This window comes from Hydractinia symbiolongicarpus, chromosome 10 (genome assembly GCF_029227915.1).
Source record: "Hydractinia symbiolongicarpus strain clone_291-10 chromosome 10, HSymV2.1, whole genome shotgun sequence".
NCBI lineage: Eukaryota > Metazoa > Cnidaria > Hydrozoa > Anthoathecata > Hydractiniidae > Hydractinia > Hydractinia symbiolongicarpus.
The window spans coordinates 22,045,486-22,072,934 of record NC_079884.1 but is presented as its reverse complement, the minus strand read 5'-3'; the positions used below and the strand labels follow the sequence as shown (position 1 = coordinate 22,072,934).

The window sequence follows — 27,449 nt, the reverse complement described above, 5'->3', positions numbered from 1 at the left end:
TAGCTAGTTCTGGTTAAAGAGTAAAAGTAGCCAAATACAGTTTGGCTAGCTATGACAAAAATGCTAAATGCAGTTAGTAGGTAGCGACACCTTTATTAGTGTCATAAAAACTTTTCAGCTGGACAGGGTAATGACATGCTGTTTTTCCAGTGTTCTTAATTAAACCGAATTTGCAATAACGTTTTTTTGAAAAGGGCATTACGTCTAAACGCATTGACAACACAGTTTACCTGTGCTAAGCGCTCAGTCTAATGTTAATGATGGCTGTTTTCTGAGTTTCTGTTTATCCAAAGTTACGAGAAAGTTTTTTTTTTAAAAAAGGGTTATGCCTATATGGATATGTAACATTGTTTGCCTGTATTAATCCCTCAGCCCGGAGTAATATTTATTTTTGAACTTAGCAGGAATGTCTCTAAAAAATAAAAAAGGTTGGCCAACTGTTTTTGCTATAACAGGGAGGGTAACAACGACTTGTAAACTGTGTTTTTATTTCAGCTAAAGTGGTGAAAAGTTATTTTAAAAAAAATATATTACACCGGAAATACAATAATGTTCTATGCCTCACTCAATTTATGACACTCTACACTAAAGCACTTCACTTGAATGTGTGGCACAGTTTACAGTTCTTAAATCTCTCTTTCCGGCGTTCCACGCCAGGTAACACAGTTACTTGTGGCTTAACCCGGCTAGTCTAAATATTAATGCCACGGAATCGCATTTTGGATTTAGTCTCTATTGTTAATTCTAAACCGATGAACGTAGTCATAACCTTTTTATTTCTTTCGCCTACATCTATTTCTTTTTTTGTTTTTAAACTTGTAGGATTTAACTTTATGATCAAACCTTAGATATCTTAAACTTGATGAATATTTTAGTCATGTCACAGATATCATAAAACATTTTCCAAAAATCGCTACACCACAAGTTTAATAAATTGATATGTTAAGACGTCTTAAAATTTCTTTCTAATGAAAGTTGAGTGTGGTACAGTATTGCTAAAGTATTAATTTTCACAAATCACTTTTTGTATATTTGTACTACATAAAACATTTTTCAAGTTCAAGATAATACCATGGGATAATAGACCTTTTCATAAATGATTGCGTAACTTTGCTTCGTTGCACGGAAACGAGGCAAGCGGTGCTTAAAATTCTTTACTAATTGCTTCCAATATGATTCTTTGTTTACGCTAACAACAGATTCAAAATGCTGCGGAGATACATTATTATGAGGGCGATATTTACATAAAAACGAGTTAACTCCTTAATAAAAGGCTTTATCTCTATAAAGTTACGCATCTTTTGACATTAATAAGCGCTGGCATTCTGAGTTTGAAGACAAGATCTGTGGAAGTGTTGGTTTTGTGACAAGCTTTATTTCAGAAATATTATATCTAAAATTTGTAAAAAACAGTTATTTTAATAGCTAAATCTCAGCTCAATATGGATTTTAAAAAACACGAGTTGGAGATACCAGATTTTGATGATTATTTCAAAAACAACATGGTTGGTAAGTAACCTTAAACTTTTAAGCTAGCTAGCAAGAGAAATTTACGTTTTAATGGAAAAAAGTGATTGTTAGGAAAACGAAAACTATAAAAAATGTATATATATAGGTTTTTTAAATTTATGTAGATATGGATGCCATTACTCTCACAGAAGATGATATTGACAACCCATATGTAAAATTAAATGTTACAATGCTTTCAAAATATCCTATGGAACATTTAAAACAGTGGTTAGTATTTAGAGGAGACACTCTACGTGGTATTCACACACTAAAAGATGCCCAAGTTAGGTAAGTGATATTAAATTGTAGAGAGAAGCTGAACAGAATTATGGCTTTATTATATTGCAAACACAAATCTAGAAACATAAGAAAAGTGGAATGTTGGTAATTACAATTTCACAACAGAAGTCAGAGCAACCTCAATAAACTTGGATTTTATAATATTTTCATAGAAAATTATTTTACATGCTTTTTTACCATCATATGTGTATGTAGCTATTTATATATAATATATATTCTAAAAAAATATTTTCCTAAATTCAAGATTTTGTATGCATAAAAAGCAACACATTTGTATTCAATGTATTTTTCTTCACTTTAGAGTATGGAACTACTTTGAGAATAAAAACAATCAGAAGATTGTTGATCCAACACCTGATAAGCTTTGGATTAGGAAAAAAGCAATGGAGCTAGGAAAAATTTTAAAACCGCTTTGGAAAGAAGGCTCACTACCTGAAGCACCCTCAGCAATACAAAATGATATGAAAAATCCATTGGACCTCACTGGCTGGTCAAAGTCTTTGCAAGGTGTACCTGTCTTTACCGTTACGCAAATGACAGACTATCACACAAAAGTAAACAATACATTTGTTGAAAAGGCTAAAACAATTAAAAAACATTTTGCAAGAGGTGAACAATTTGTAGAAGAAAAATACATTGATACCAGCACAATATATGTCAAACAAGACAATAATATATTTTGTATAAAAGGTATAGCTGCTGCAAGTTTAAAAAAAATGAATAGATGGGTGTTTATTGTACTTAACAAAATTAATGGTGAAGTTGTATTTGCACATTGTCAATGTCCAGCCGGAAAAACCGGCACATGTTCGCATTGCTATGCCGTTATGAAACTGTTAGCTAAATGGGTAGTTGATGAATTGCGTATGATTCCAGAGCCTAAAGCATGCACATCAATGCCATGTGTTTGGAATGTACCGCAGGCAAGAGAATATATGCAAAAGCCACCTGTCTCAGAACTAACCATTAAATCACCAGATTCAAAAAGGAATGCCACAAATACTGAAGGAGCTTCTAAAAAAGGAATTACATCTTCATTGTACGAGCCAAGATCTGAACATAACAGAGACACACGTAGTGACAGTTTGAGAATTTTGCTTGACAACGTCACTAATTTTCATGGCAAAGCACATGCACCAAAAATTATGAACACAAATCCTCAGCTATACACGCAAACACAATTTGGGCCGGTGCCATTTGGATCTATTCTGAGCTACCAATGTGCCTTAATGCCACCAGATTTTAAAGTTTACTGTAACATTAAGGAGGATGGAAACAAGGGCGACCGGGTTTTGTTTTCAGATTTTACTGACCACTTTTTTAAACAAAATGACAATGTTATCGATAATTATGCCAATGAAATTCATTTAGTTGAGCAAAAAAAGCTAATGTTACTACAAAATTTAAAAGAGCAGGCAGCTGATGCAATCAGCATCGAAAAAAATACACGAGACCAAGCTAACAATCCAAATTGGTTCAAGTATAGAGAAAACAGATTTACTGCCTCACTGTGCAACAAACTTGGAAACAGTGGACCCAAAACAGAAAGAGGCTTAAAAACTTTAGCACGAAATATAGTGCATGGTTGTGTACCACAACAGTTTTTAAAAGTTAAATTTGAGTATGGACGATATCATGAACCCATAGCCATTGCACATTATGAAAGATACATGAAGATTGCAGGTTTCCAAGTTGTTGTGGAAAATAATGGTTTAACAATAGATCAAAATAATTATGTGCTTGGAGCTACACCAGATGGAAGAGTTAACTGCAATGGCTTTTATGGCATCCTTGAGGTAAAATGCAGTCACTTGTACAGAGACATAGATCCAAAGTTAGTGTGTTCTGTGGCGAAAAACCCTTGCATTCTCTATGACAGCAATACAGAAAATATCAAAATAAATAAAGATCACACATATTACAATCAGATACAAATGCAATTGGCTATCACATGTCAAACATGGTGTGATTTTATTTTTTATACCTCAAAAGGTCTTGTAATCGACAGAGTGCCATTTGACATGAAATACTGGCAAGAACTACAAAAAAACATTTTACGGTTTTACTTTACATATATGCTACCACAAATCATAGAGAAAGATCAGGACAAATTGATGTAAAATAAGACCTGTATATATTTGTAATGTATATATATCACTCTTTTTGTAAATATTTTTGATTTAAAACATTGCTTCAGTCTAAAGTTGTTTGTTTACTTTAAAATAGGGTCTTGAAAATTTGTGAGAATACCACATACCGAAATAATTTGATTCAGGGAGTTCAACATGTTTACTGGAATAACTCGATCGAATATTCGAAAACATTTGAGTCGTTGAATCATTCTTTCCACATGAATTCTTTCTGATGCTATTTGTTGACTTTTGACTACTTCAGACTCTGAAAATTGCTCGCGTCCTTTCAAAAATGATGGCATAATTAATTCCACACCAAGAGGTTTTACATAGTCCTCTATCAAAAAACCTCGATCAGCCATAATAGCATCTCCTGCCTGCCAAAGTTCTGGAAATAATAAACCACTTTTGACAACAATATCTTTATCTGAGATGCTACCGGGGTAGGCACTCGATATAAATGTGAAACCTCCACCAGGAGCAATGCCAACAAGTACTTTAACGGTGGTGTGACTTTTGTATTCTGAGTACATCATTTTGTGTAAATATAAAGATGAAGGCACTGCAATTTTAAACTCTACACAATCTATAATGCATCGTACGTTTGCAAATCTTTCTTTCATACTAGCTGGCATATTTTCTTGAACTTGACTGCGGGAAGGCCAAATGCATATTGTTCCGAGCTTAACATACATATAATTTACCCACGTTTGAAAAGTATTTGTTACAGTACCTTCAGACACTTCAAACAAATATGATAAATGGCAAACATCAAAGTTTCTTCGCATTCTAACAAGGGTCAATAAAAAACTTTCAAGAGGGGACAGCGTACGTGGTCTACCTCTATCACTAAAACCTTTGACATCTTGATTATTGTAAAGAATAACATTTTCTCCATTTTGTCCTGGGTTTAAAAAAATTAATAATTCTTTAAACACTTCGATGTTTGGTATGCCAGTGTAATGTTTACATGATGCATCAGATGACAAAACATTTTCGACAAATTTTATTTTAACTGTAGAAATTTTTTCCATGAGTTTGTGTTTCAACATTTCTATCTCTTTACACAAACTCTTTTTTTCTTCTGTAAGCTTTTCAACTTCTTTTGACAAAAAAATTGCGTCTGGTTCCTCCCTCATAATAAAGTCTGGCTCAGCTACAAATTCAGTGGAATCATCCCCTATATCAGTCTCATCAGGAATTAGAGTGGATGTTTCTCTAAATTTTTTTCGAGGAGATGGTCTGTTAACAGGAGCTTTTCTTTTGCTAAAATCCTCCACATTTTCAAATAGTGTAGGTTTGGCTCCATCTCTCAATCTGCGGCGTGTCCCTCCAGGGGCTTTTATTATATCACTTTTTGCAAAGTGTTTTTCGCACAGCACAGTATGGCTGGTTACTCTAAAGTTGTCTTGTCCATCAATACGTTTAATTCGGCTGCACCACACTTTCCTTGTTCCTGAATCTTTCGGAAATTTAAAAAAACTTATGGTTGAAGATATTAATTCATTTTCAAATTCAACCAGGCTACGATTATTGCATCCCCAGGCAGCACATTGCTTTCCTTGAGATCTTTTATGTTTTTTCTTCGTATTCCCCTCCGACATTTTGTTTACAAAAAAGTTTAGCACCGCTTGTCTCGTTTTCAATACGAGGCATACTATTGCGCAATAATTTATGAAAAGGTCTATACCTATTTATTTCAAACAACAGAACAACATTGTAGAGGTTCTGTACAAAACAGGCTACTGGCGACCTTGGTATAGGGAACAAAATTACACACGAACAAGAATCCGAAATCTTTTAGCCTGCAAGGGCTTTTCATATAGTTGCATGTGTTATCATTTTCCTCAATTTCCAATGTTAGCTAATAGACCTTTTCCGAACTTCCTAATTATGCCAAACTTAATTAAAGAGGTCGATACTAAAAATAAGTTCCTTATCAAAAGGTAGAACAAATTACTTAATTTCTTAATTATTTCTGTTCCTTAAGTGCTTCAACTGCGAGCTGAAAGTTACGGTCAAACCCTTCATATAGACAAGCTTTCTAAGAATAGCCTCGTTTTCAAAATAATTATATATAAATAATTATATATATAAAATCCAACTAGAATAATACATTGCTTTAAAAACTTCAGTTTTGTCATGATAATTTAATATTCTATCTAAATATCCTTATTTAAAGAGCGTAGAACCATTATGAAATTTTGGATGACGTCATAATTATTATAATTTATGAAATTCCGGAAAGAAACGAATAAAAGAAAATTCTTTATGATTGCCATAATAATGAATATTTATATTTAAAATCTCGAACAATAGGATTCTCAAAGTTTCTTTTTGAGTTGAGGAAACCTGGTGTTAGATACAAGTAAACAAAAAACCTCACCGTTTTACAGCTTAAACTCTCAACTGTCCTAAAACATCAGTGAGAAACCCGTTATCAGCTTTCTTGAACATTCTCCATTTGAGTGCTTGATATATTACATCTGTAGCTCTGTTTTTTTTTCATCGGCCACATGTGAATACATTCTGTTTAGGAAAAGGCAATTTTATATGCTCAAACTTTCACGAAGCTTTAACTGGATTAGGCAAAACTAATCTAGAATTAAGTAAATTATCATATTGAACCGTTACCGAACTTCAAAAATGTGTAGAAAATTTTTTGTCTTGAGGTTGCCAGGGATCCCAATGATGACAACTTGATACATTCTTGCATTACATAGCTGTGAAAAATACTTTGTTGATAACGTTGATAGCTAGCTAGATCAATTTCCATGCTGGACTCATCATTTGAACACTGCTTAAAAAGCCTACACCCTGGAGATAGCTAGCTATATATCTATGTAATGTAACTAGCTGCAGTATTTTAATTTTTTTCTTTATGTAAAGTTCTGTAAAGTCCTGTAAAGTAGTCACCCCTGAAATTCAGCTGTGCAAAAAGAATGTGTAAGTTTGAATTTGGGAAAGAGAGAGCACTCGCATTTTTCTAAACGTTCAATTGACGTTCGGCTAAACTTCAGAAAATGCATTCAAAAAAATTTAATAAAATATGAACAGCAACACAGTTACGCACTTACTCATTCAGTTTACTTGGAAATTCTCATTCTTTGTGTGTAGCTAGAAGTGCTTATTTGCGCTTGCAGCTTTGATATAATAATCAAGATTTTTCTGCACAAATTCTACAGTTGCTCTCAAAGTGTACAAGGGGAAGAGGGTCTTCGAAGGGCATACATATCTATATACGCTTTAAAAAAATATTGCGTTTTTTTAGGTATCTTTTCTGCAAAAAGTGTGTGGTTATTTCAACTTTAACACCTTAGACCTGCCACAGTTACCAATTGTCCTTTTTTAAAGTAACGTGTTATAATTAATATTGATTTTTCGGGGAGGGGTGATCTGTAACTCGGGAAACGGGTAAGTTAAAAGCAAAGCATACAATGGCGTATAAGATTGACGATTTATAGTATGTACGCATTTTTGAATAGACCCATATATAGTTGTTGACAAATGATTCTTATCTGTTACCCGCATGTGACTGGTAAATCCTTAAACTATAACTTCATTTTTGGATTGCTTATTTGATCAATTATATATTTTTTTAGAGTCAAAAAAAAGGACAAATTTAATGGAGATCCTAACTGGAAATATAAAGGACGTACTTGTAAATGATTAAAGGAAAAGTCCTTCTGATACGTTACAACCAGTAAACCACAAGGTTTTTTGGCTTACACTTGCAGAAAAACTTGCCACCATTAACATGAACTGAATCATATATCTATAGATTTTGTTTTTGCAGATTATGCCTTTAAATTTTTTAACCTATAAATTTGATTTAAAAATGATAATGCTGCAGGTCTATAGTAGACCTGGAGTTTTAATATTTTTAAAGTAATCTTGGCCTGATTTTTTTTTATATTTTTATGTTGTATGATATATACTTTTACATTTTTTGCGTGTGTCTGAAAAAAGTGTTATTTGTCCTAAAATCTTATTTTTTGATTGGCATTTTTTATTTCCTTTTTTAAACAAATATTTATAAAGTTTTATTTTAAATGCTTCACAGACTGCATTTTAAACATTTTGAAAGTATCAATTGTGCATGCAAAACAGTATAAATATAATCCAGTTTATAGTGAGGTAGAATGTAGCAAGAAATTCAGCTGTATATCACTGTATATAATACTGTGCAAAATAAAAAACTTAACTGGAAATATTTTGTTATTCTTTCCGGATCCTATTAGTTATAGACTGTTTGCTGCTTTTAAAAAAATCCACTAGAAACAAAGTCGAATGTGCATGTAACTTCCAGATTTAAACCTGGCATAGAAGCTTGCGGAGGTAGAATGTGCACACGTGATCTGATAAAACGCATTAAGTATCCTTCGCGTGTTGGTGCAACCTCGACTCCAGGGTTTATAAAAACAGAACCATCCCCGGGGTCAAGGTTGGTGTTGGGGCTAATCATTGCTTTGGAAAATAAAGGGTGCATATGTATCAGCTTTGAAAGAACAACTGTCGTATCATGGTAAACAATGGCGGCAAGTAGTTGCAACTATATATTGGTAAAAACTTTTATAGCTAACTACAACTTAGAGATTTTAATAAAACAGTTGCTCGGACGATATAATAGTATTAATTTTGGCGCGCAAAAAATTGCGTGCAATATTTAAAGACTATAAGACCAACAACACCGACATGTGGTAATGTCGTATTATAAGCTTACAACAAAAAAAAAACAAGTTCTTTACAGACAACATAGAAACTTAAAATTATTCTCTTTTGAAGTAAAAAATACTCTACGTTATACGTCCTTACTTTTACAAGTTTTAATCATTTCTATTTTGACTACCAGATTTTATGCTTATATATGAAATGCAAATTTTAATGCAAAAATCATTGAATTAAATAAAGGTTTTTCGCGCGCCAGTATTTATATCGTGCAGCAATATTTTTATCGCTTATTATATCTGTGCAAAAATTAAATAACATGAAGATTGATGGCTGTGAGTATACTAAAGATGAAGCAATAAAAAGTCAATTTTTATTTGCGTATCGTTGCTATGTACATAAATAAGTGTGGTTAACAATATAAAGTGTTCTAGATGCAAACTTTGTCGGTCAAAGTGACGAAACTTCAAATGGGAGACCAAAATAAGGACCACTTTTAAATTTTTGGTCATTATTTATGGAAAACCTTTTAGTTAGGTGACTAATGACAGCCGCAGCGGATGTCAAATTATCAACGCTCTTATCTGCCTAAAATGACCAAGCTTTAAGTAAGATGACGAAAATTGGGATCCATAAATTATTAGGGGTGATAAAACTTTTGACCAACAAAGTTTAAGTCATAAAGTTATATACAAATTGATGTTTACAATCTATTTCAAAAATTATTAAAGAAAAAATGTACAGAAAGCGGTAACAAATTTGTCTAAATGTGATAAACTGTTTCTAAAGAACAGTATCACGTGGTATATTAGCTGTTGGCAGCAAATAAAATTACCGAAAGCATATCAATATACATGTGCCTGTTTAATTAGTAATGAGATTCTGCAAATGAGTTATACAACATACTATTTCAGAGATATTCACTTCAAAGTGGGATTATACAAAAAATTTAAAGCACATTTGAGTCTACACCTTTAACAAAGGGCTATGAAACAAAATAAATCAAATAATGGGACCTGCCATTTATCCAACATACCTATCCAAATGTTAAGTCAATAATATAACGGATTGAATCATTGCCAGTAAATTATCCTAAGTTTGTTAAAAAAAATCCGTAAAATAAGACAAAAAAAACCCCGGGAAATCAAAGTCAAAAGAATTGCAGTCTTTCATAAAATTATCATAAAATATCATATGTCATATCATAAAATTATTACGTTTTGTTGTTAATTTGATTAAAAAGACGGAAAATAGAACATTTTCATGAAATAGACAACAACAATAACAAGGTTTAACAGCCCGTGACATTGCCCGTCTATTAATTTATAACAAAGCATTCCTGTGGTTTTAAAACCCGTCACGCTAAATTTAAATTGGCATACTATAAAATTCCCCAGCTAAAAAAATTGCTTTATTTTATCACATAGTTTGTTCTGACTAACTGGAAATTGTAAACAAAAAATTTAAAAATACAGAATATAGTTTTTACGGGATATTTTTTAGGCGCCTTTATCGAAAAATTGTTGAAAACAAAATCGATTTTGCCTGTTGCAGTCAGACACACTCATACACATACTTAGCGTATTATTATAAGAGATTTCGTTAACAAATGGCGGGAATAATTTAAACGTTCCACACGAAATAGACAACTTTGCTGGTGCACTCATTTTCAAAAGTGAAATGCATTGAGGGAGCAATAAAAGTTAATTGCCCTTAATATTTTTTAAAAAGTTAAAATACATAAAACTTTTGCAAAAGGCAATAAATAATCGTTTAGTATATTTTACATATTACTGTGACTAAATTCTTAAAAAAAAAAATCCACTTTCACCGATACAGACACACGGGAGCGCAAAAGTGCGGCTATTATTTTTAATGTCAGATTCTTTACACACATAATACTTACAGATAGGTGAACCTTCATACTTAATACTATCACATAGATTAAGTAGTCAGTACGTTACGTAAACTTAATGAAGTAAAAAAACTGTTATTTATGCGTAAATTCCGAGGATCACATCATTTCTATCCACTAAAAACAGCAAATGTTTCATTTCTCGACTTTTCTTGACTAAAATGTGTTCACCACTTTTAGAAATAACGTGTACACGTTTACAAAGCTACTTGTAGTATCATTATTCTTCTTCTTCACCTTCGCCTCACTGTTTTCTCACCGCACATAGTACTGATAAATGGCCGGACCTTCGTACGTTACATCGTCACATAGACTATCTAGCCAGTGTATAGTAGCTACACGATATATATCAAGTATATAATATTTAAAGCGCTCATTGACACCGAAGCGGTCATGATGACCAAATTTTCCGTCGTTCCACTGGGCGCATCTTTGAGCCAAAACCGAGTTGTCTTCTTCTAACGGATAAAATCCACCGCAGGCGTAAGGTTTTTCATCAGTGACTCCAGTGAAATAATCCAAAACAGATGACGTTGTTGTTGCTATGTCAACAATTCTGTCGTGATGTGCGGGTTTACTGCATCGTATCCTTAGTTGCTTGAAATCAACCAGTTGCCTTAACATTGACAGACCATCGTGAGTAAGAACAAAATTCTTAAAGAATACGTCACCGATTTTAGTAGCATCTGAAATTTCATGAGCCTGTAGTGATGTATCTAGATGAGTTATCTGTGTCCATCCTCCTGTACATAATTAAGTTTTTAATTAAAAATTTATTACAAATTTTGAACAATTTGAAACATAATTGATCCCCAGAAAGGTATTTAATTGGGTCATTTGTCCCTTTTGGCTGTTTGTTTATATCTCCTGTAAAATGCAAGATATTATCTGCTAAATTGATAAAATATTATAGTCATAACGAATTGGAGAGTCGGTAGTACTTACAGTCTAGTGCTTCTTTTTCTCATAAGATAATTTAATAAGTTTATATCGAAGTATTAGTATATTCACCCATTTAGGGGTCTTAAATCCGTGTTATAACAAGTTGTACTAGAACATTTAATGTCTATGATTTTTACGGCAAGGTTGAATCCCCCCTATAGAGCAAAACGAGCAAACTATTAGCTACCGCAATTTAATTTGTTATTTAGTTATTTGTTTTCTAGCTGTGAAAAGATTTTCCGTTGATAGGTCTGAAGATAAAGTTCATCGACTGATCTGATTCGAAAATTATAGCTATCGTTCAGAAGATAAAATGAGAATTTGTGTCAATTTACAGTGGTGTTAGTACAAAAACAGACAACAGCTTTTAAGGTGTTGCTTTTTAGTGGTTGCAAATACCTTACCTCCATCTGTCACCATGTCACAATACACACTTATCATTTTTCCATTTAATTTTATCCAGTAGTAACCAGAAGTTATGTAGGGTCGTTGTCTCCTTAATTGTTCACACGAAGATTCTGTCACTGAAGTAAAATTGAATTTTTTTCGCCATCCAGGAGCAACAATATCTAGAATGTGACGAAAACCAGAAATTCTGTCATTGTTAACATTTGTTACTGGGTGTAGAAGTTTTAGAGCTGACGTATCAATCAAATTGGAATATGGTGTGAACTATCCACGAGGTCATGTCAGACCTTCATCGATGACAGGTTGTAAAATTCTGTATTTATTCCAACAATTCATTTTCTCAATTGCGAGAAAATTTACTGTTTTGTATGAACCGTACTTTTATTTGGATTATAAATATTGGGGACTTTTTACTAAATCATTGTTCCAAACATTCTGTCCACTTAATTTACCACATACGTATTTGAACATATCTTTCACTATTACTTTTTGCTACCTAGTGAATAAGTTATAAAAATCTTGGTTAGAAATTTGGTTTTATGTTTTGTATAAATTTGCCTTTTTGTTTCATTTTATAGAACTGTTTCGAAACATTGTTTAAATTTTTGTTTTTTATCTTTAGCAAGAAGCTAACCTTTTATTACGTTACGATTTGTTGTTTTGTACTTTGATTAGTATTGCATCCCTTTTGATTTTGGAAAAAGGATCCTTAGCTCTCATTTTCTTATTATTTATAAACATGGTTGAAGTGCATTATCAATCAACAGTTTTTACAAGTTGTGTATGTTCGACCAGGGCAAAAGTTTTTCTTGACGATACACGTTTAATCATTTATAAGAATTTTTTATTAACGCGACTTTTAATAAAAGCTTTATAAGTAATTTATTGTAACCAACGTAATCATCTGAAAAAGTTTTTAATTATTGGCGACCTCTGCACCTTAGGTAGAAAATCCTCTAAAAATTGCGAGTTCGTGGCCAAATTATTCCTTATGTAAAACGTCTATGCAGATTTTCTTTTCTTGAGTGAAAAATAGTTCTTTCGCTTCTTTAGCTAAACTTGGAAAATCAATTTCCTCTTCGCTCATAACAATGTGGAAAACTAAGTCATCTGTTCGGTGCATCCAAAAAGAGGCGGCTCTCCTGAATAGGCGGCTGTCAAATAAAAATCTGAATAATTTGATAAGAACTTGCATTCGTGACCTTGGATAATATGCGGAGAAAAAAGCAGTCGACTCATCATCTCTTGTTTTTCGAACGCGGGGAATACTCCATAACTTCATTGTGTGATTAAGGTCAGATAGCAATACGCCCATGAAACAAAATTTCAAACAATCGATATTAAACTGCAGATTCAAATCAAAGATTGTGTTGTCCTTGAGAAAGTTAATTAAACAGTTACGTCTTTTTCTTTTGAAAATTGACCACCAACACTTTATTTGTCGATTTCTTGTTGACGGGTCGTAACAACAACTTGCATATCCAGATTCTCTGTCACCGTGATTACGTTGCATCCCTTTAATTATTTCGTTTTCAGACCCTTGATCTGCACGGATACAACAGGGTATTAGCTGACAGTGCTTAACTGTATTGCGGAAGTATGATGACACACTTGTGAAGTTGTTATTTTTTGCTCCTACAGCTAACCACAAGATCTTTGTACTGAAACCATCAATGGCTTCATGGATGCCAAAACCAAACGGTTTAAGCTTATCATAGCTATGTAGGTGCTACAAAAAATTCGGTCCTTTGAATGTGTGTTACGGCGTAAAACGCGATGGTTTGTTCTCCTTCCAACGCCTTCTGTATATAATGCCTTATGGCCAGAACGTAATGATTTTCTATGCACATTGAGACCACTAAGTTGTAAATTATGATGCATCAAGCGGTATCCAAATTTAGAGCTAGATCCATTGAGTGCCTTCTTTAATGCTGATAGCATGCATTTTACGACACATGGTTCTAAAAAGATTCAGTTTTTGAATAATGAGGTGTAGCTAGTGTTGTAGTGACAACACTTCTCCGAACGTCGACCTATGAAGAAGTATTGTTTCTAAATACGAATAACCTGCTTTGAAATACTGAAAAGAAATAGCTTTGGAAAGTTAGCTACCAAAAGTATTTCTGCCTTACAAAGAAACGTGAAAAGAAAATCAACAACTTACATTTGTGAAATGCTAGTTGCCTTCGTTTACTGTTTGAGACATTGTTTATAAAGCACAATCGACAAGTGAAGTATTGGCCGGAAACTTGTATCTTGAACCTGCCAGTTCACCACTAGCACGTTATTGCACATTATTAAGTCGCACTTCGAGTTATTATCTTGCACTATATTTGCTTGATGTGTGTTATCAAATTGCACTTGATGAGATGTCTAAAATTCATCGCTGCATTATATGTTATCTTTGAGTTATCAATTTTTACTTGTTATTAGTCGGTAGGGCCCGTGGAAAAATGCACTTAGGCAGAAGAACAATAGAAAAGAGAACCATCACTTACATTTTGATGAGGTCTGCAAGGACCCGTCAATACAGAAAATTTTTTTCTCGGAAATTTGTTTACCCGTTCCCTTTATTGTGTAGAGCTCGATCAAAATAATGTATAGAATCAAGTGCTTTTGACAAACGCCGAAAAAAGTTAAAAGAGTTTTAAAATTTTGTTGATGTCAGCAAGGAGATGCCAAAATAGGAAAATTCTTCTTTTATAAATTTTATACCCGTTGCCTTCATTATATAGATCTTAAAACGCTGAGCAAGAAAATGTATAGGAACATGTACGTTTGACAAACGGTTTCTGAAATATTGAGGTTTTAAGGTTTTTTGATGACGTCATCAACCCAAATTCGGCAGGAAATTTACCCAATTTGGTCCCAGGCTGTTCCTAGTTACCCACGCAGTAAAAAATGACTTTGTTATTTGGTCTCAAACATTGTTATAGCTTTATTAATTTTTTTTTTCATTGACAATATATATATATTTCCAGGACCACTGTTGACTGGGTAAATTACTTTACAAATATTCACATGCGTAACATTAATTTAAATTTACATTTTGTAACTAGAAGCTACTTTAGTTAATGTTGGCAAGTTGTTCACTTGCACGTGGGCTTAAGTTCATTTGATTTTCTTTATAATATCTTGTTCTAACTGCGCTTGTTTCGCATTTCTCTGAAGTTACTTCCGCAAGTCCCTTGTGAAGTCTTTTGCATTCTCTTCCATATCCTCCTGTTGTAAAGAAAACAAGTGGCGTGACATTGATCACTCTGTTGTCATATTTGCATTTTTTTTTCTTTTTTGTTTACTTCATAGCATTTAGATGGTGTCGGGATTACATATTTTTTACCTATTTGGTTGAAAACCCTGACGTCAAAAAATGCCTTCTGTCCTGTTACCGAAAACCTCCTTCCTGTTACGTCTAGTCTAGCTTCTTTGGAAAAGTTACTCAATGTTGATAAAACTTCGCCATTTAACTCTTCCAACACAGGCGTTCATTGAAAGCAGATTCGATTTCTGTAATCTTGATTTTACAATCTCGATTTTGGCTTTTTTAATTGTTGCTTTGTTTATACCCAGGTTTTGGTCTTAGGTATGCCATCAATCTTGATTTACGATGAGACTGGTGAGACTTTCTGTGATGGTTTTCGAGTTTTTGTATTCAGTGTCGCTTAATTCTTCGAAGATTTGTATAACAAGTTCACCAAATTTTGCTGGGAGTGAGATAACTTTTCCTTCAGTTTCATTAATGAAGACTCCACCAGTTAACGACGGATTGAACTCCGTTGTAATTATATAGTCAATTCTCTTAAAAAGGTTGGATATTCTTGGTATGGTTCTCATCACATAAGTCATTTTTTGCAGAAAACCACTCACAAATGACGTATATGGGGCGCGAGGTACTGTTTGAGCAATTTCTTATAGTTTCTTCAATTCGTCACACCACCCGTTGATTTTCTCAAGCACATAGCTCGCCTTGTATTCAGCAGAATCATCAGCTGGCCTTGTAATCATCAGATCCGCACCAAAGTGTCGCTTGCCATCTTTAGTAATGTTGATTATAGTCTGATTAAAAATTTTTATTAGCTTTTCCTTCTTGATCAGGCTTTACAATTAGCCAATATTTTGTAGGTTCATGGAAGTACCCAAACAGTGGTCTCATTTTGCATAGCTGTTCCCACCTTTTGTTCAGATTTATAAAGCATCCAGCTGCAGAAAGGTCATCTGCATATGCCTCTGTTTTTGTTTTGGTTCCAGGTAGATTTTCTGTGACTTCCAGAATCATGTTGATGAGTGGAATGATTGCAATGGCATATATAGGCATCGCAACTGGATGTCCTTGTATCGTGTCTTCTGCAGATGAGATTTGTTTTCCACCAAGGATGAACAACTAAGATGGTGATACGTAGCAATTTATAATGAATGTTGCTATTTTCGGGCAAACAACTTTTGCATTGTGAAGGAAGGCATTACGATTCACCTATTGAATGCATTAGTTGCATTTATTAGGAGGTCTGCTTCGGTTTCCTTCTCTCTGAAGATGCTTTTAGTTGCATGGATCGCACCTTCACAGCCCCCTTCTCGACCGGCATAAACCTGAAGAGATCCAACGGATTTTGTGATGTCTTTTCTTAATGTTGTTGCAACTGCCTTCACAATGATGCGTCGCAGGACTTCACCAACACCAATTGGTCTCAATCCTGGAATCTTGCCAAGTTGTATTAAACGTGATGCAACGAGTGATTCTAATGAAGCATCATTTATTTCTTCTGCGCACAACTTGCAAGTTACTAAAACAATGGCTTTACATAATTCCATACAGCTTTCACCACATGATTTACTCATCAACATTCTTTTCCAACCGTCATAGTCCATGTTTGGAGGTCCGGAATCTCCTTTAGTTCTTATTACCACAGTTTTAATTGTATCACAATTGATACTATCAAAGATGATTTGATGAATCGTTTTAGGTTCATCTGGCAAAAAAATTCGATGCATTGCCGTTCTTGCAACTGGATGCTGTTGTTGATGGATATTTTAATGTTTCATCATTTAGAGGTAGGAATCTTTTCTGCATTTTGTTAGTGAGCAGTTTAAGAGCAACATTTACGGTACCTTTCTTTATCCTGTTTGCGAACTGCTTCGATGTTTCATTGATTGATTTCTGGTCATGGATGCGTGGAAATCGGTCTTTGCCAATAACACTAGCGTATCTCCTGCATACCAAAACTGTTGTTTTCTTTCGTGCGCATTGCGATGGTCTTTTGACTTAATATTCTTCGGAGGTTTTTGCAACAAAAGTGAAGGCATGATCATGACAGCTTTCACAGCAATCTTTTTCATTAGTGAATTATGAATCCATGCATTACGCAATCTTGTTGTTTCGTTAATGAATTCCTTTGCAGCCGAGCCTATTGAAAGAAGAAATAGATTTTTTCTCCAAAAGGCTATTTGCTCGTAAACGAGACTGATGATATCTTCAATTGACGTGTTGTCATGTTTTTCCTATACTTGTCGGTTGCATTGAGGAATCGGTACCACCGTTGCTCTTTAAAAGAGTCTCATCACTTTCACCTGCATCAACTTTGTTAGTTTCTTTGCTGTCATCAGGACGTTTCTTTTTGCACTCTTCGATCCAAATATACGAAAGCAGTAGTCACATTGTAGAGATGGTTTTTATTTTCTTGGGATGCTGCTTATTGTTCAGCACTTGGACGTTTCAATTTGCACAGTTGATCCATTGAGAGATTTGACCCCAGAGATAACAGCACAACAAAGAAAATACAGTAATAGAAAAGAAAAAAAGGTGTAGCTTGGTCAAAAAACACTTCAAGTAATGAGGAGATCCCCCGGGGTTAGAACCCTAGCTCACCAAATGTCTCTAACACTCAGGAGATTGACGTTAAACTAATGTTATTAACGTCGTGCCCTCACGTCAGAAAATTTAACATTTGAGATATATGCTTTTTGACAACATCAAAGGAAAATGAAGAAAAGTTTGAATCGTCGTATTTATCTTCGTATGCGTTTCCGGGTGTCTTTTATTTCTTCCGTTTGCACGGTGCATTGGTTACCGTTTTGACCTTAAACTAATGTTATTGACGTCGTGCCCTCACGTCGGAAAATTTAACATTTGAGACATAAGCTTTTTGACAACATCAAAGAGAAATACATGTCAAAATTGCCCCTCACAAACACACTTGCACACCGTATTACTATAGGCGATTAAAACTATTTTTCCGTTTATGCGTTAGGTCACGGTTCAAAAATAGAATTTTAAAATGATTTTTTGTGATCGATTTTTAGCTTATATTACCTTTGGTAACTCTCAATATATTATTCGTTTGCTAAATTTTTTAGGTATAAAATAATTCGGTAAAATACACATTCAAATGGCATGTATTTCAGTTTTTCCTGACATTATTAACATGTCATGATATTGCGTCGCTATTGTTCTAATACAGATTAAAGTCTTGAGTTAACATTCAGATAAAAATTCTTGTAAAAAAGCAAGCTATCAATTAAAAGAACGTGCACTGAATTGATAGCTACTTAGTTAGTTAGGGAAGAAAAAGTTTAGTTAGTTAAGGAGGACGTTTTTTGGTCATTAACGCTTCACGTGTTCATAGTCAAAGGACTGATCCAATATGCGACTACAGTGAGCCTCAGTTTTGTTGCAATCTTCAGAAAATGCAATATTGAATATAAATTTAATCCAGAATAGGTTTTACAACGAAAGTTTGGATGTTTATGATCCTCTTATATATCTACAATTTCATATGACGATTTTTAAGAATTCTTATCCTTCTATCCGTAATTAAAGATCAGGTCAGTATGAAATTAATTTTGCATAAAACATCATCTGATGTATAGGTTGGCCCTGTAAAGAATTTTGTGTAACTTTCCCAGATATTAAAATTTATTTGGAATTATTTATTGTATTCAATATTTGGCTTTTTATTCTTGTTTTGACAATTTTGGCTACAAATTGTGTTAGCCCAACATTGTCGTTGTTGTCGTCGTCGTTATCGTCGTCGTCGTCGTCGTTGTTCTTGTTGTTGTTTTTAGGCTGTGATATTGCGATAAAAATTTGAGCATTTCGCGCACTGAATTGAAAATAGATACCTGATTGATACAGCTGAAGAATCTGTTCATCAAGCAATAACGCATACCAAATAGCAATGTCGCTTATGTAAACAGCTGGTGCTATTGAACGAAGAGCTGATGGGGTTGATGTTCTAATTGTCGACACTCTGCCACAATAAGTTTTTTCAAGAATCCCCTGTAGATACAACCGCAAGCATGTTGCTAAAATAGTTTAAGAAGTTGTTTAACGCCTTATTAACTTGTGTGTAGTTGCAACTAAAAATAGCTAATCATATATTTACTTAAAAAGTTCCATTTAACCACCACATGCGTCCAAGAGTAAAAAAACTCCTTTTGCTTTGAAACTACAACATTTGAATGATCTCTTTGTCCGGACACGACTATCCGTAGTATAGCATTGAAATCATCAACTCCTTGAAGTTGTATTGCAATACCTAAATAATACATAACGGAATTAAATAGCTACTCCTTGTTTTATTTAACAATGTTTTGTATTGATGGTTTCCAAATTGTAGATAATACGTACGGGCTGCTGTATTGACTTATCAAAATTGCCTTGTCTAGAATTTTAAGGGTCCTTATACTTTACATGTAAATCTTTTACTATCAATGCACACTTTTGGCACCTTTTTTTGTTACACGTTTTCTTGAACACGAGGTGTACATAATATATAGTATATAGTATATATAGTATATAAAAAAAGTCCAAATACATCTTGGGCTCGGAAAGGGCCTAATTTTAGCATTAGAAGACATACATACATACAAATATTTTCATTTAATAGATTATAAATATACGAATAAGCAACAATATTAACCACCTACAATAGCTGCGAGTAATTATTCATATTGGTTAACTTGTCCATAGATAAAAACAAAATCAACGCTGCATAACGAATTTGTATTTTTAGGCTATCGCAGAAAGAGCCACACATACGTCAAACCCAGTTTTAGACTCCTTCTGCAGATACCACCGTAAAGATCAATGGCTCACCTCTTCAGATTCCTTCCGCAGATACATCTGCAATACCTCTGCAAACATCAAGTGACTCCCCGCTTCAGACTCATTACGCAGATACCTCACGTTAACATCGATGACTCCCCGTTTCAGACTTTTTCCGCAGACACCCTATCAAAAACCTACGACGCCATCAACATAAATTATCATAAATTATCGAAATTTTGAAAATGTCGCAAAATTGCTTACATCAGCTATTGCAAGAACAGAAAAAGGAAAATTCCCATAAAACAACAATAGTGTAATTACGTTTTGAGAAGGGAAAGTCCCTTACTCAATAGTTTTATCCACGTAGAAAAAATTTAAAAGTAAAATTATACTAATAATATAGAGAGATAAGTTGGTTCAGGAATGCGATGACGAAACTGTATAGCACTGTATCAGTGCCAGTAGCTGTAACCACGACGCTGATCGAATGCAGAGGGTGGGAGATAATGTTACTTTTTATAATAATGAAGAAAGGAACAGATTTGCTCTGGGACAACACTAAACGATGATACCGGAGTTAAAGCGCAGGAGAACTGCTACGATGCTGAGTCCATAAAAGACGAATACCAAGAAGTCGGAGACATAAAAAGCATGTTCTCATGCAGCATATATTCGGCGAAAACGACACACCACTTTTAAATCTCACCTGAATCGAAGCATTCATAGAGGAACAACAGATAAAGCGTTTCGATATCGACTTTTGGAGTAAAGCATACCTGTCGAACCATCAACACCTCAGAATTATACTAAGGGAAATTAGTGTTCAAGATCATCAGCACCAGGGAGTCTCTGGTGGGTTGTGGATCTCCTTCAGACTTTTTGCAGAAGAAGCGGTTTATCTATAGCTTTGACAAGGAAGCACCGTGGAGACTAGTCTGTTGTAAGAATTAATGCAGACAAGGGTTGCATGACACCAACCTGGTTATGGTGGAAGGAAACTGTTTCTACATCAAGAAGATGGATGTTTTGACGAAGGGAAAGGAATGTGACATAAAACAAGTCTTAACACAAGTAGGCCATCTCAAACAACATATATGCAATGGACACAAACAAAAAAATCATCTGGAAAGGTTAGAGATGGTGTTTTAAAGAGAGAACTTTCGCTAAGCTGCATTGTAATGGATAGAGTACATGTCGATGGAAAAAAGAAGTGGCTACGGAGGAGGACGCGTCGTAGGGAAATGCAAGGCGAAACTCAAGGTAGATCGGTATGAACCTACAAAAAGTGGTACGCTTGCCTCTGCTAACCAGAATCCGACGAAGTCTTATACAAGTGGACAACGGGAAAAGAAGAAGCTATATGGGAACTAGGCTACAACCTCGTCACTGCCTGGGAATGTGAGAATCTTAGCAAGGCTAAGCGGTATTTCAAGAAAGAGCTCACTACATCATACACTCACTACATCGTTTTGACTTTGAGGCTTTTCTAATACCACTGAATCAGCAGAAAACAGCAGGCTTTACGAATATAACCGAGCACGTACCAGTGAGCGTTGCTATCCACGATAGTTTGAATGGTGAACCAACATTTATAGAGCATGAGGGTTCGAAAATACTGGTTAAAAGATTCGTTGAAAAGCTGGAAAAGAGGCAGAACCTCATCGTAGAAAACGTGGAAAAAACGTGCCCTAGACTTGAGGACTTTGCCTTACTTCCCGTAAAGACTCGAAAAAGTGGTTGGAATGGATCAACCAAGTAGACGTGATTGTCATTAGCGAAAAATCACACTGCTGAAGAAGGACAACAAGTACATGTTCCCGACAACTTCGAAGTTCAAATTCCTTGCTATCAAAAACTCTTTACCACAAGGAATAAGCTATGATAGACGGTAGAAATTTCAGGAATGTAAATTGGAGAAGGTGATGTTCCTATGCGAGTTGTTAACGGACTACGACAAGCTATGTGTGACTGGTGCTGACAATGTAGAGTTAACCAAAAAATATAGTGGGCTCCGGACAGTCGGTGTGATAAGTATAGGTTAGGGAATGATCGCTTAGTGCATTTAGGGTTCACCGTTGACGATACACCTAGAAGGACTGTGAATGTGGACGAGCAAAAGGCGCAGAGGACTCTGAACGAATTTAAGGATGTACGGAACAAGTTGAAAAGGGGATCACAACATGGAAATTATTCAAAGTTTACCAAAGGTCGAAGATGTGGTGGATAATACAGAAAGTTTCCTATGAGATACTTTCTTAGACGGAGTCTTTTCAGTGTGGGAACTAGGAGATTTAAATCTTGAACACCTTAAACATCTATTAAATAAGGAGATATTCTACAATAGCGAGATCGACAAGGTTTACGAAAAGGTAAGGAGGCTGGAGGCTAAACAGGAGTAGTCTAGAGTGTCAGAGGAACAACAGCATATGTGGAACGACAACATTTGTTTGTTCACGCTGAAGATCTAGAAAGATTACAGGGCAAACGCGAGGCAGCGCGTAAACCTCATGGTTGCTGCCCACTAGACCCAGACCCAGTTCAAGGCGATTGAGGAAACGCTGATGAATATATATCCCCCTGCTGTTTCGCTTTTGGTACCTCTTCTCGCCCATGCGTTTGAAGGACAATTCAATCTAAACTTTTCCGTTAGGTTTCGCCGTTCGAGTTTTTATGTTGAAGCGTTGAAGACTTTCCACTGGGCTTTACGTGGGCTCTTGCTACCGTGTTTACATCGACTTGGCTACCAGGCTATACACTAGCTGGTGCTATCATGGTGTTGTTGTTGTAATCCTCGTCTTTTCAACGTGGACCAACATATCACTAGATAGGATGTAGACGCTAGGCATCACGACAAAGTTTACAGGGGTTTTGGCATATTGCATCACTTCTTAAAAGGTTGTTCTATCTTGTCCAACATCCTTTTCTAAACACCATCGATCTAATGTTGTGCAGCAGTCTTGTTATATATTTATCTGTTCCTGAGCCGATAAAGGTGGCTTTGGCTTGCAATTGTGGGGCAAGTGTAAGCATTGTGAGCACTTTTACACTTTTACTAAGCTTTGCTAAGCCTTTTAAGGTAAGATCCTGACCTGTAGGCATTATTAACTTGGCAAAATCCACTTCATCATGTGGCAACCATTCCTCATTGGTAAGCGAAGCACCTGTATCTCTGCACCATTCACATAGGTAATTTTCCTTCTTCTGACCTTTTTCATCATACTATCACATGCGACGCATGTGCTAGTACACATAGAATTGAAAGATACTGGTGACTAGTAGGAGGGGAAGTTGAGAGAGATGCCTAAAGCTTTAGTAGCACAGTGCACTGCAAAGTAAACCTGAGTGTGCCAAAATTCTAGTGCATGTCCAGCTTTCCATATAACTTACACAAAATCGTTAAGTGTCAGTGGAACCTTAATGTGTACTTGGTAGACTCTAGAAATATCACAGGAAAATGACTCGTCGTGGATATGTTGATGTCTTGATGCTAAAGGTTCGTGACACCTAGCGGCTTTTCTCCCGGTTTGACTTGCCTTTTGCTCTTGGCTTATACAAGTAAATGTTAATCCTTTTTTCACAAGAAATATAATGCACACACTTTCGCAATTCTACATCACAGATATAGCGAAACCTACGCTCTTTGACGTCAGCCTAGGACATATCAAGTTAATTGCTTCAAAGTCGATATTGATCGGACCTAAACGGCTTAAAATCTATAGTAGCATTAACTGTGCCATCAGGAAGATAGATACCAAACAAAAACGTTATCCGGATCGAGATCATGAACGTGTTGTACAGAATCGAGGATATAGCAGCACATATCAACAAGGAAGCCGATGAAAAGGTCATGATCTTTATGCTTTAAAACGGTATCTTTAGAAAATCAATTAATCGACCGATGCGGGGACTTATGGTTCTACCGGAGCCTCCGGGTGGAAAGTATTTCGCTAAGAGTGACAACGACATTTTCTTCTGGCGTCTACCTTTGACTACTACTTGTATGTCTACAGCTGGATGAAGACCACTGCTTCCTTGATAGTGAAAAGTCTAAGATTCTAGCCATACTTCAGACCAAAGAAGCAACCTGGGTTAGCATGATGACGTGAAATTCCAACACCCGTGTCTACCTCTCTCTGCAAGGTTCAACGGACAGGTTTGAGTTTATGCTGACTGATGAAAATTATCACCATGCGAAAATTTATCATTTTTTGAAATCACTTTGCATATACTTATAGCATAGGGAGGAATAAATCTATATCCGACAATGCCACCAACTGTCCCCGAGGTGGCACAGGACGAAATTCAAGTCTTCAGATGGAGCAGTATCAACGCAGTTGAGTGAAAGAACGTAATAGTCTAGCAAAGAAGTTGCATGACGCATGGTACGTGGGTTAGAAGGAGTGATCACGCCCCATCACAGATACGACAGCGAGTGAAACGTATTTTATTTTATCGATGAAAAAAAACGTGCAGGGCTAGTGGCGAGAGGGCGACAAGAAGATAAAGACGAGGCGCTTAAAATTTTATACTGCATTCCTCTACCACCTACAGCCCCTTCCAAGTTATGGCGAGGGTGCAATAGCGAATGCGAATGTGAATGAGTTAGCTCAATCTACAAAACTACGGGCTACCGCTCACAAGAGGGTTGATTCTGCAACTCCACACCCAACCACCTCCTCGGTAGCTGTATCAATTAGTAGATTGCCATCATAAGCTATGTATCTTGTGTAAGCTTTCGCTTTCTTGCTAAGTTCCTCCATGTATAATTCTACTTTTTTGTCTTTGTGCAGCTTGTACACAAGGTACATAAAAGAAGACCCATAATCTGTGTTAAAACATTCTTAAACTTGGCTTTTCAACTGGCACTTTCTAGTTTCTGCGTACACATCTTAGATCGTTCCTTAATACATACATTCAACGCCTCTTTCTTCAGGTTTTTCATGTTTGTTTCTGTGTAATATCAACACGTTTACCCTAGATCGTCTATATTGTGGTGAAACTGTCATCATCCTCATCAGAGTCACTAAGCTAGCCAGCGCCATGGATCCAACCTCCTTGTACGTACACCTTTCCAATTAGGGCTGTGGTTACCAGTCTTTCCTCTGCACATACACACTGGCAACTTTCAGGATCGTGCTACATTCATAAGGATTCTGTGGTACTTTCTTCCTATGAAAGTTGGTACGTTTGTTGTCTTCGAATTGCTTAAGCCTCTCAGAGATATATCTAGACTTTTAACAACTTCCGAAGAGAAAGTGTTGACGCCTAGCTCATCCAGGGGCGGATTTGGCTATGGTGTACTAGTGTGAATATATCAACAAAAATTCTGCGCAAATAATTAAGGTGTATCTCTGTGAACATTTTGCTCTCTGATTTTTACACTCATTATTAAAATGAACTAAAATAATGACCGCCAGCGTCCATCGCGCATTAACATGTTAAATATCCGGAACAACGATTAAAAGTGCAACAGTCGTGATGACGTCATACGCTGTTAAGAGAATGTCTGCGGAAGAAGTATGGAGTGGGGAGTCGTCAATGTTAGCGTGAAGTCTCTGCAGGAGGAGCCTGAAGCGGGGAATCATTGGTTTATGCGGGGGTAGCGAGATATGACCTATGTGTGACCCTTTATGCGATGGTTTACGCTGATGAAGCCACAGGGTTTGTAAAGGTGTATCAAAGGAGCCACTACAATTGTGGTTTGCCTGGTCCTGACTACAAAACCTGATTACACTAACACTTACTAGTAGTCTGTCCGTTCGTTTTGGCATCCTAAAGCACATAAACATATAAGAATAGACATACCGTTTTCAGATAAAGTAGAAATAATCGCTGTTCTCTGATTCATAGCTTGCCAGGTAGCTCTGAACCACAGAGATATCGTGAAGTATCCGGGATGATTTACATGGTGGTTAGAAAACGGCCCACTAAATGACAAATAAGATTTTGAACTTTTAGTCATGATTCCATGTTACATACGTATTGGAATGCAATGATCAAACGCCCGAGCATTTATTACATTGTTTACACTTCAGAGACAAATAACATAATACTGGCTAGATTTAACTCGCTTCTTAACTTGCCTCTTTACTCGTCTCTTAACTCGCCTCATAAATCGTCACTTAACAAGGAAATAGTTTTGACATTTCTTTGTTGTTTTTAAAAAGTAGCACAGGTTTAATATTTGGCTTCGTCACTGTCTAATTTTTTCACACGTTACTTTAACGTGTTACAAAGAAGCCAAAAACATTAAGCTTTAATGTAATAGTTTAATTCCTCAAGTTGGTTGGGCTACGAGTTTAATTAATGTATTACAAAAATCCAAAACAGATATAATCGTTATCAAGGAATAATGTCAATTTAGTATGTCTAGTTGAATGCTAAAATAAGTAAAATGTATGTGTTACCATCTTTTTCGATCGTGAATACAATAATTTTGCGTGTTAAACTAGTCTTGGTTATCTAAGAGCTTGTTGGTGCAAGGAAAAGAAAGCATGGCTTCACTGGTGATAACAATTTATCGTAGACAATAATTCTATTAATCACACCAGGATATCTTCTCACATACATTACAGTGCTGCGACATACGTCTTAGAAAATTCTATCCAAGAAATCATACCGCAAAACTGTTTCCTCAAAATTTCCAAATTCAACAATCTCTCCATCACCTTTTTGTAAGACGTAACCTTTCCCAAACTGGTCCAATGCAATGTTGTTAGCTTCCAAATCTAATACAACTGTTGTATTTCCGTCCATATCCATTCCTCTGCCATATGGTGTCGTTTTATTAACGTGGTTTACAGTTTTAAAAGGAATATGAATGTTTGGACGAGGCACATATTCTCCATAATCTAAAATAAAGGTAAATTGTCTACAGTGTACTTACGTACTAATACCAGGCAATGTAATTTTACACAGTTATGCACAAATTTTTGTAACATCAGACCATGTAAGTATTTAGTACAGAATCTCTATGATTTTAATTTTATGACTTTCAATATTTATTACTAGCCGTCACTTGTAAAAAAAATTTTTTTAGGCCTGCCGGGCGGTGGCATCAGTCAGTCCGTTGGTCGAGCCCAAATACACAAATTTTCTGACTTTTCGTAATTCGATATTTTTTGTTTTAAATATATCTTACATGATTATATACTTAATAAAATCGCATTTAGCAGTAAATAAAATAACTAATAAATAATTATACTATTCCTATTGTTGATGACATGTATTCTAATATGAACATTTAGAACGACATTCTTATATTTCTTGGTACAAAGTTCCATAAAAAGATAAAAAATAGCGCAGAAAAGATTTTTCTATTTTGATATGCAAAATGTAATAATCTATCCATATACCCAGTTTACGCACAAAATTTATAGTGGTTATTATGATAAGAAAATTTCTCATCAAAATGTAAAACTTAGAAATTTTTTTTTAAAAAAAATCGAAAATATCTCTAATCTGTGAAGTCCTCCTCACTAATACAAATTGATTTTTCAACATATAAGTGGTTGAGAAGCAAGACTAACCA

General features: G+C 35.2%; 3 protein-coding genes across 3 annotated transcripts in view; 1 reads left to right on the top strand and 2 right to left on the bottom strand.

The window, feature by feature from the left end:
• The first annotated feature begins 1,367 nt into the window (after positions 1 to 1,367).
• On the top strand, positions 1,368 to 4,012 carry LOC130612096 (uncharacterized). The gene is made up of 3 exons (XM_057433386.1): positions 1,368 to 1,509; positions 1,635 to 1,797; positions 2,111 to 4,012. Exons 1-3 carry the CDS (start codon positions 1,443 to 1,445, stop codon positions 3,927 to 3,929), a joined length of 2,049 nt encoding a protein of 682 aa, XP_057289369.1. The 5' UTR covers positions 1,368 to 1,442; the 3' UTR covers positions 3,930 to 4,012.
• Positions 4,013 to 4,021: 9 nt separating this feature from the next.
• Positions 4,022 to 5,545, bottom strand: LOC130612971 (uncharacterized). Its single transcript, XM_057434300.1, has 2 exons — positions 5,063 to 5,545; positions 4,022 to 4,999 (listed from the first exon to the last, which is right to left on the bottom strand). Exons 1-2 carry the CDS (start codon positions 5,543 to 5,545, stop codon positions 4,022 to 4,024), a joined length of 1,461 nt encoding a protein of 486 aa, XP_057290283.1.
• A 3,343-nt stretch (positions 5,546 to 8,888) lies between these two features.
• LOC130612283 (uncharacterized) overlaps positions 8,889 to 27,449 on the bottom strand; it is a 28,145-nt gene continuing 9,584 nt past the window's right edge. The window contains exons 5-10 of the mRNA XM_057433591.1: positions 26,538 to 26,769; positions 25,724 to 25,845; positions 19,254 to 19,406; positions 18,991 to 19,173; positions 11,871 to 12,035; positions 8,889 to 11,267 (exon numbers count right to left, since the gene is read on the bottom strand). Of these exons, the coding sequence (XP_057289574.1) occupies positions 10,780 to 11,267; positions 11,871 to 12,035; positions 18,991 to 19,173; positions 19,254 to 19,406; positions 25,724 to 25,845; positions 26,538 to 26,769 (1,343 nt within the window). The 3' untranslated portion in view covers positions 8,889 to 10,779. The remainder of the gene's footprint in view (positions 11,268 to 11,870; positions 12,036 to 18,990; positions 19,174 to 19,253; positions 19,407 to 25,723; positions 25,846 to 26,537; positions 26,770 to 27,449) is intronic.

Coding starts and splice junctions, on each gene's coding strand:
- LOC130612096 (XM_057433386.1), top strand. CDS start 1,443: ATGGATTTTAAAAAACACGAGTTGGAGATACCAGATTTTGATGATTAT. Junction 1,510..1,634: donor TTTCAAAAACAACATGGTTG/GTAAGTAACCTT, acceptor AAATTTATGTAG/ATATGGATGCCATTACTCTC. Junction 1,798..2,110: donor CTAAAAGATGCCCAAGTTAG/GTAAGTGATATT, acceptor TCTTCACTTTAG/AGTATGGAACTACTTTGAGA.
- LOC130612971 (XM_057434300.1), bottom strand. CDS start 5,545: ATGTCGGAGGGGAATACGAAGAAAAAACATAAAAGATCTCAAGGAAAG. Junction 5,000..5,062: donor TTATGAGGGAGGAACCAGAC/GCAATTTTTTTG, acceptor TTGTGTAAAGAG/ATAGAAATGTTGAAACACAA.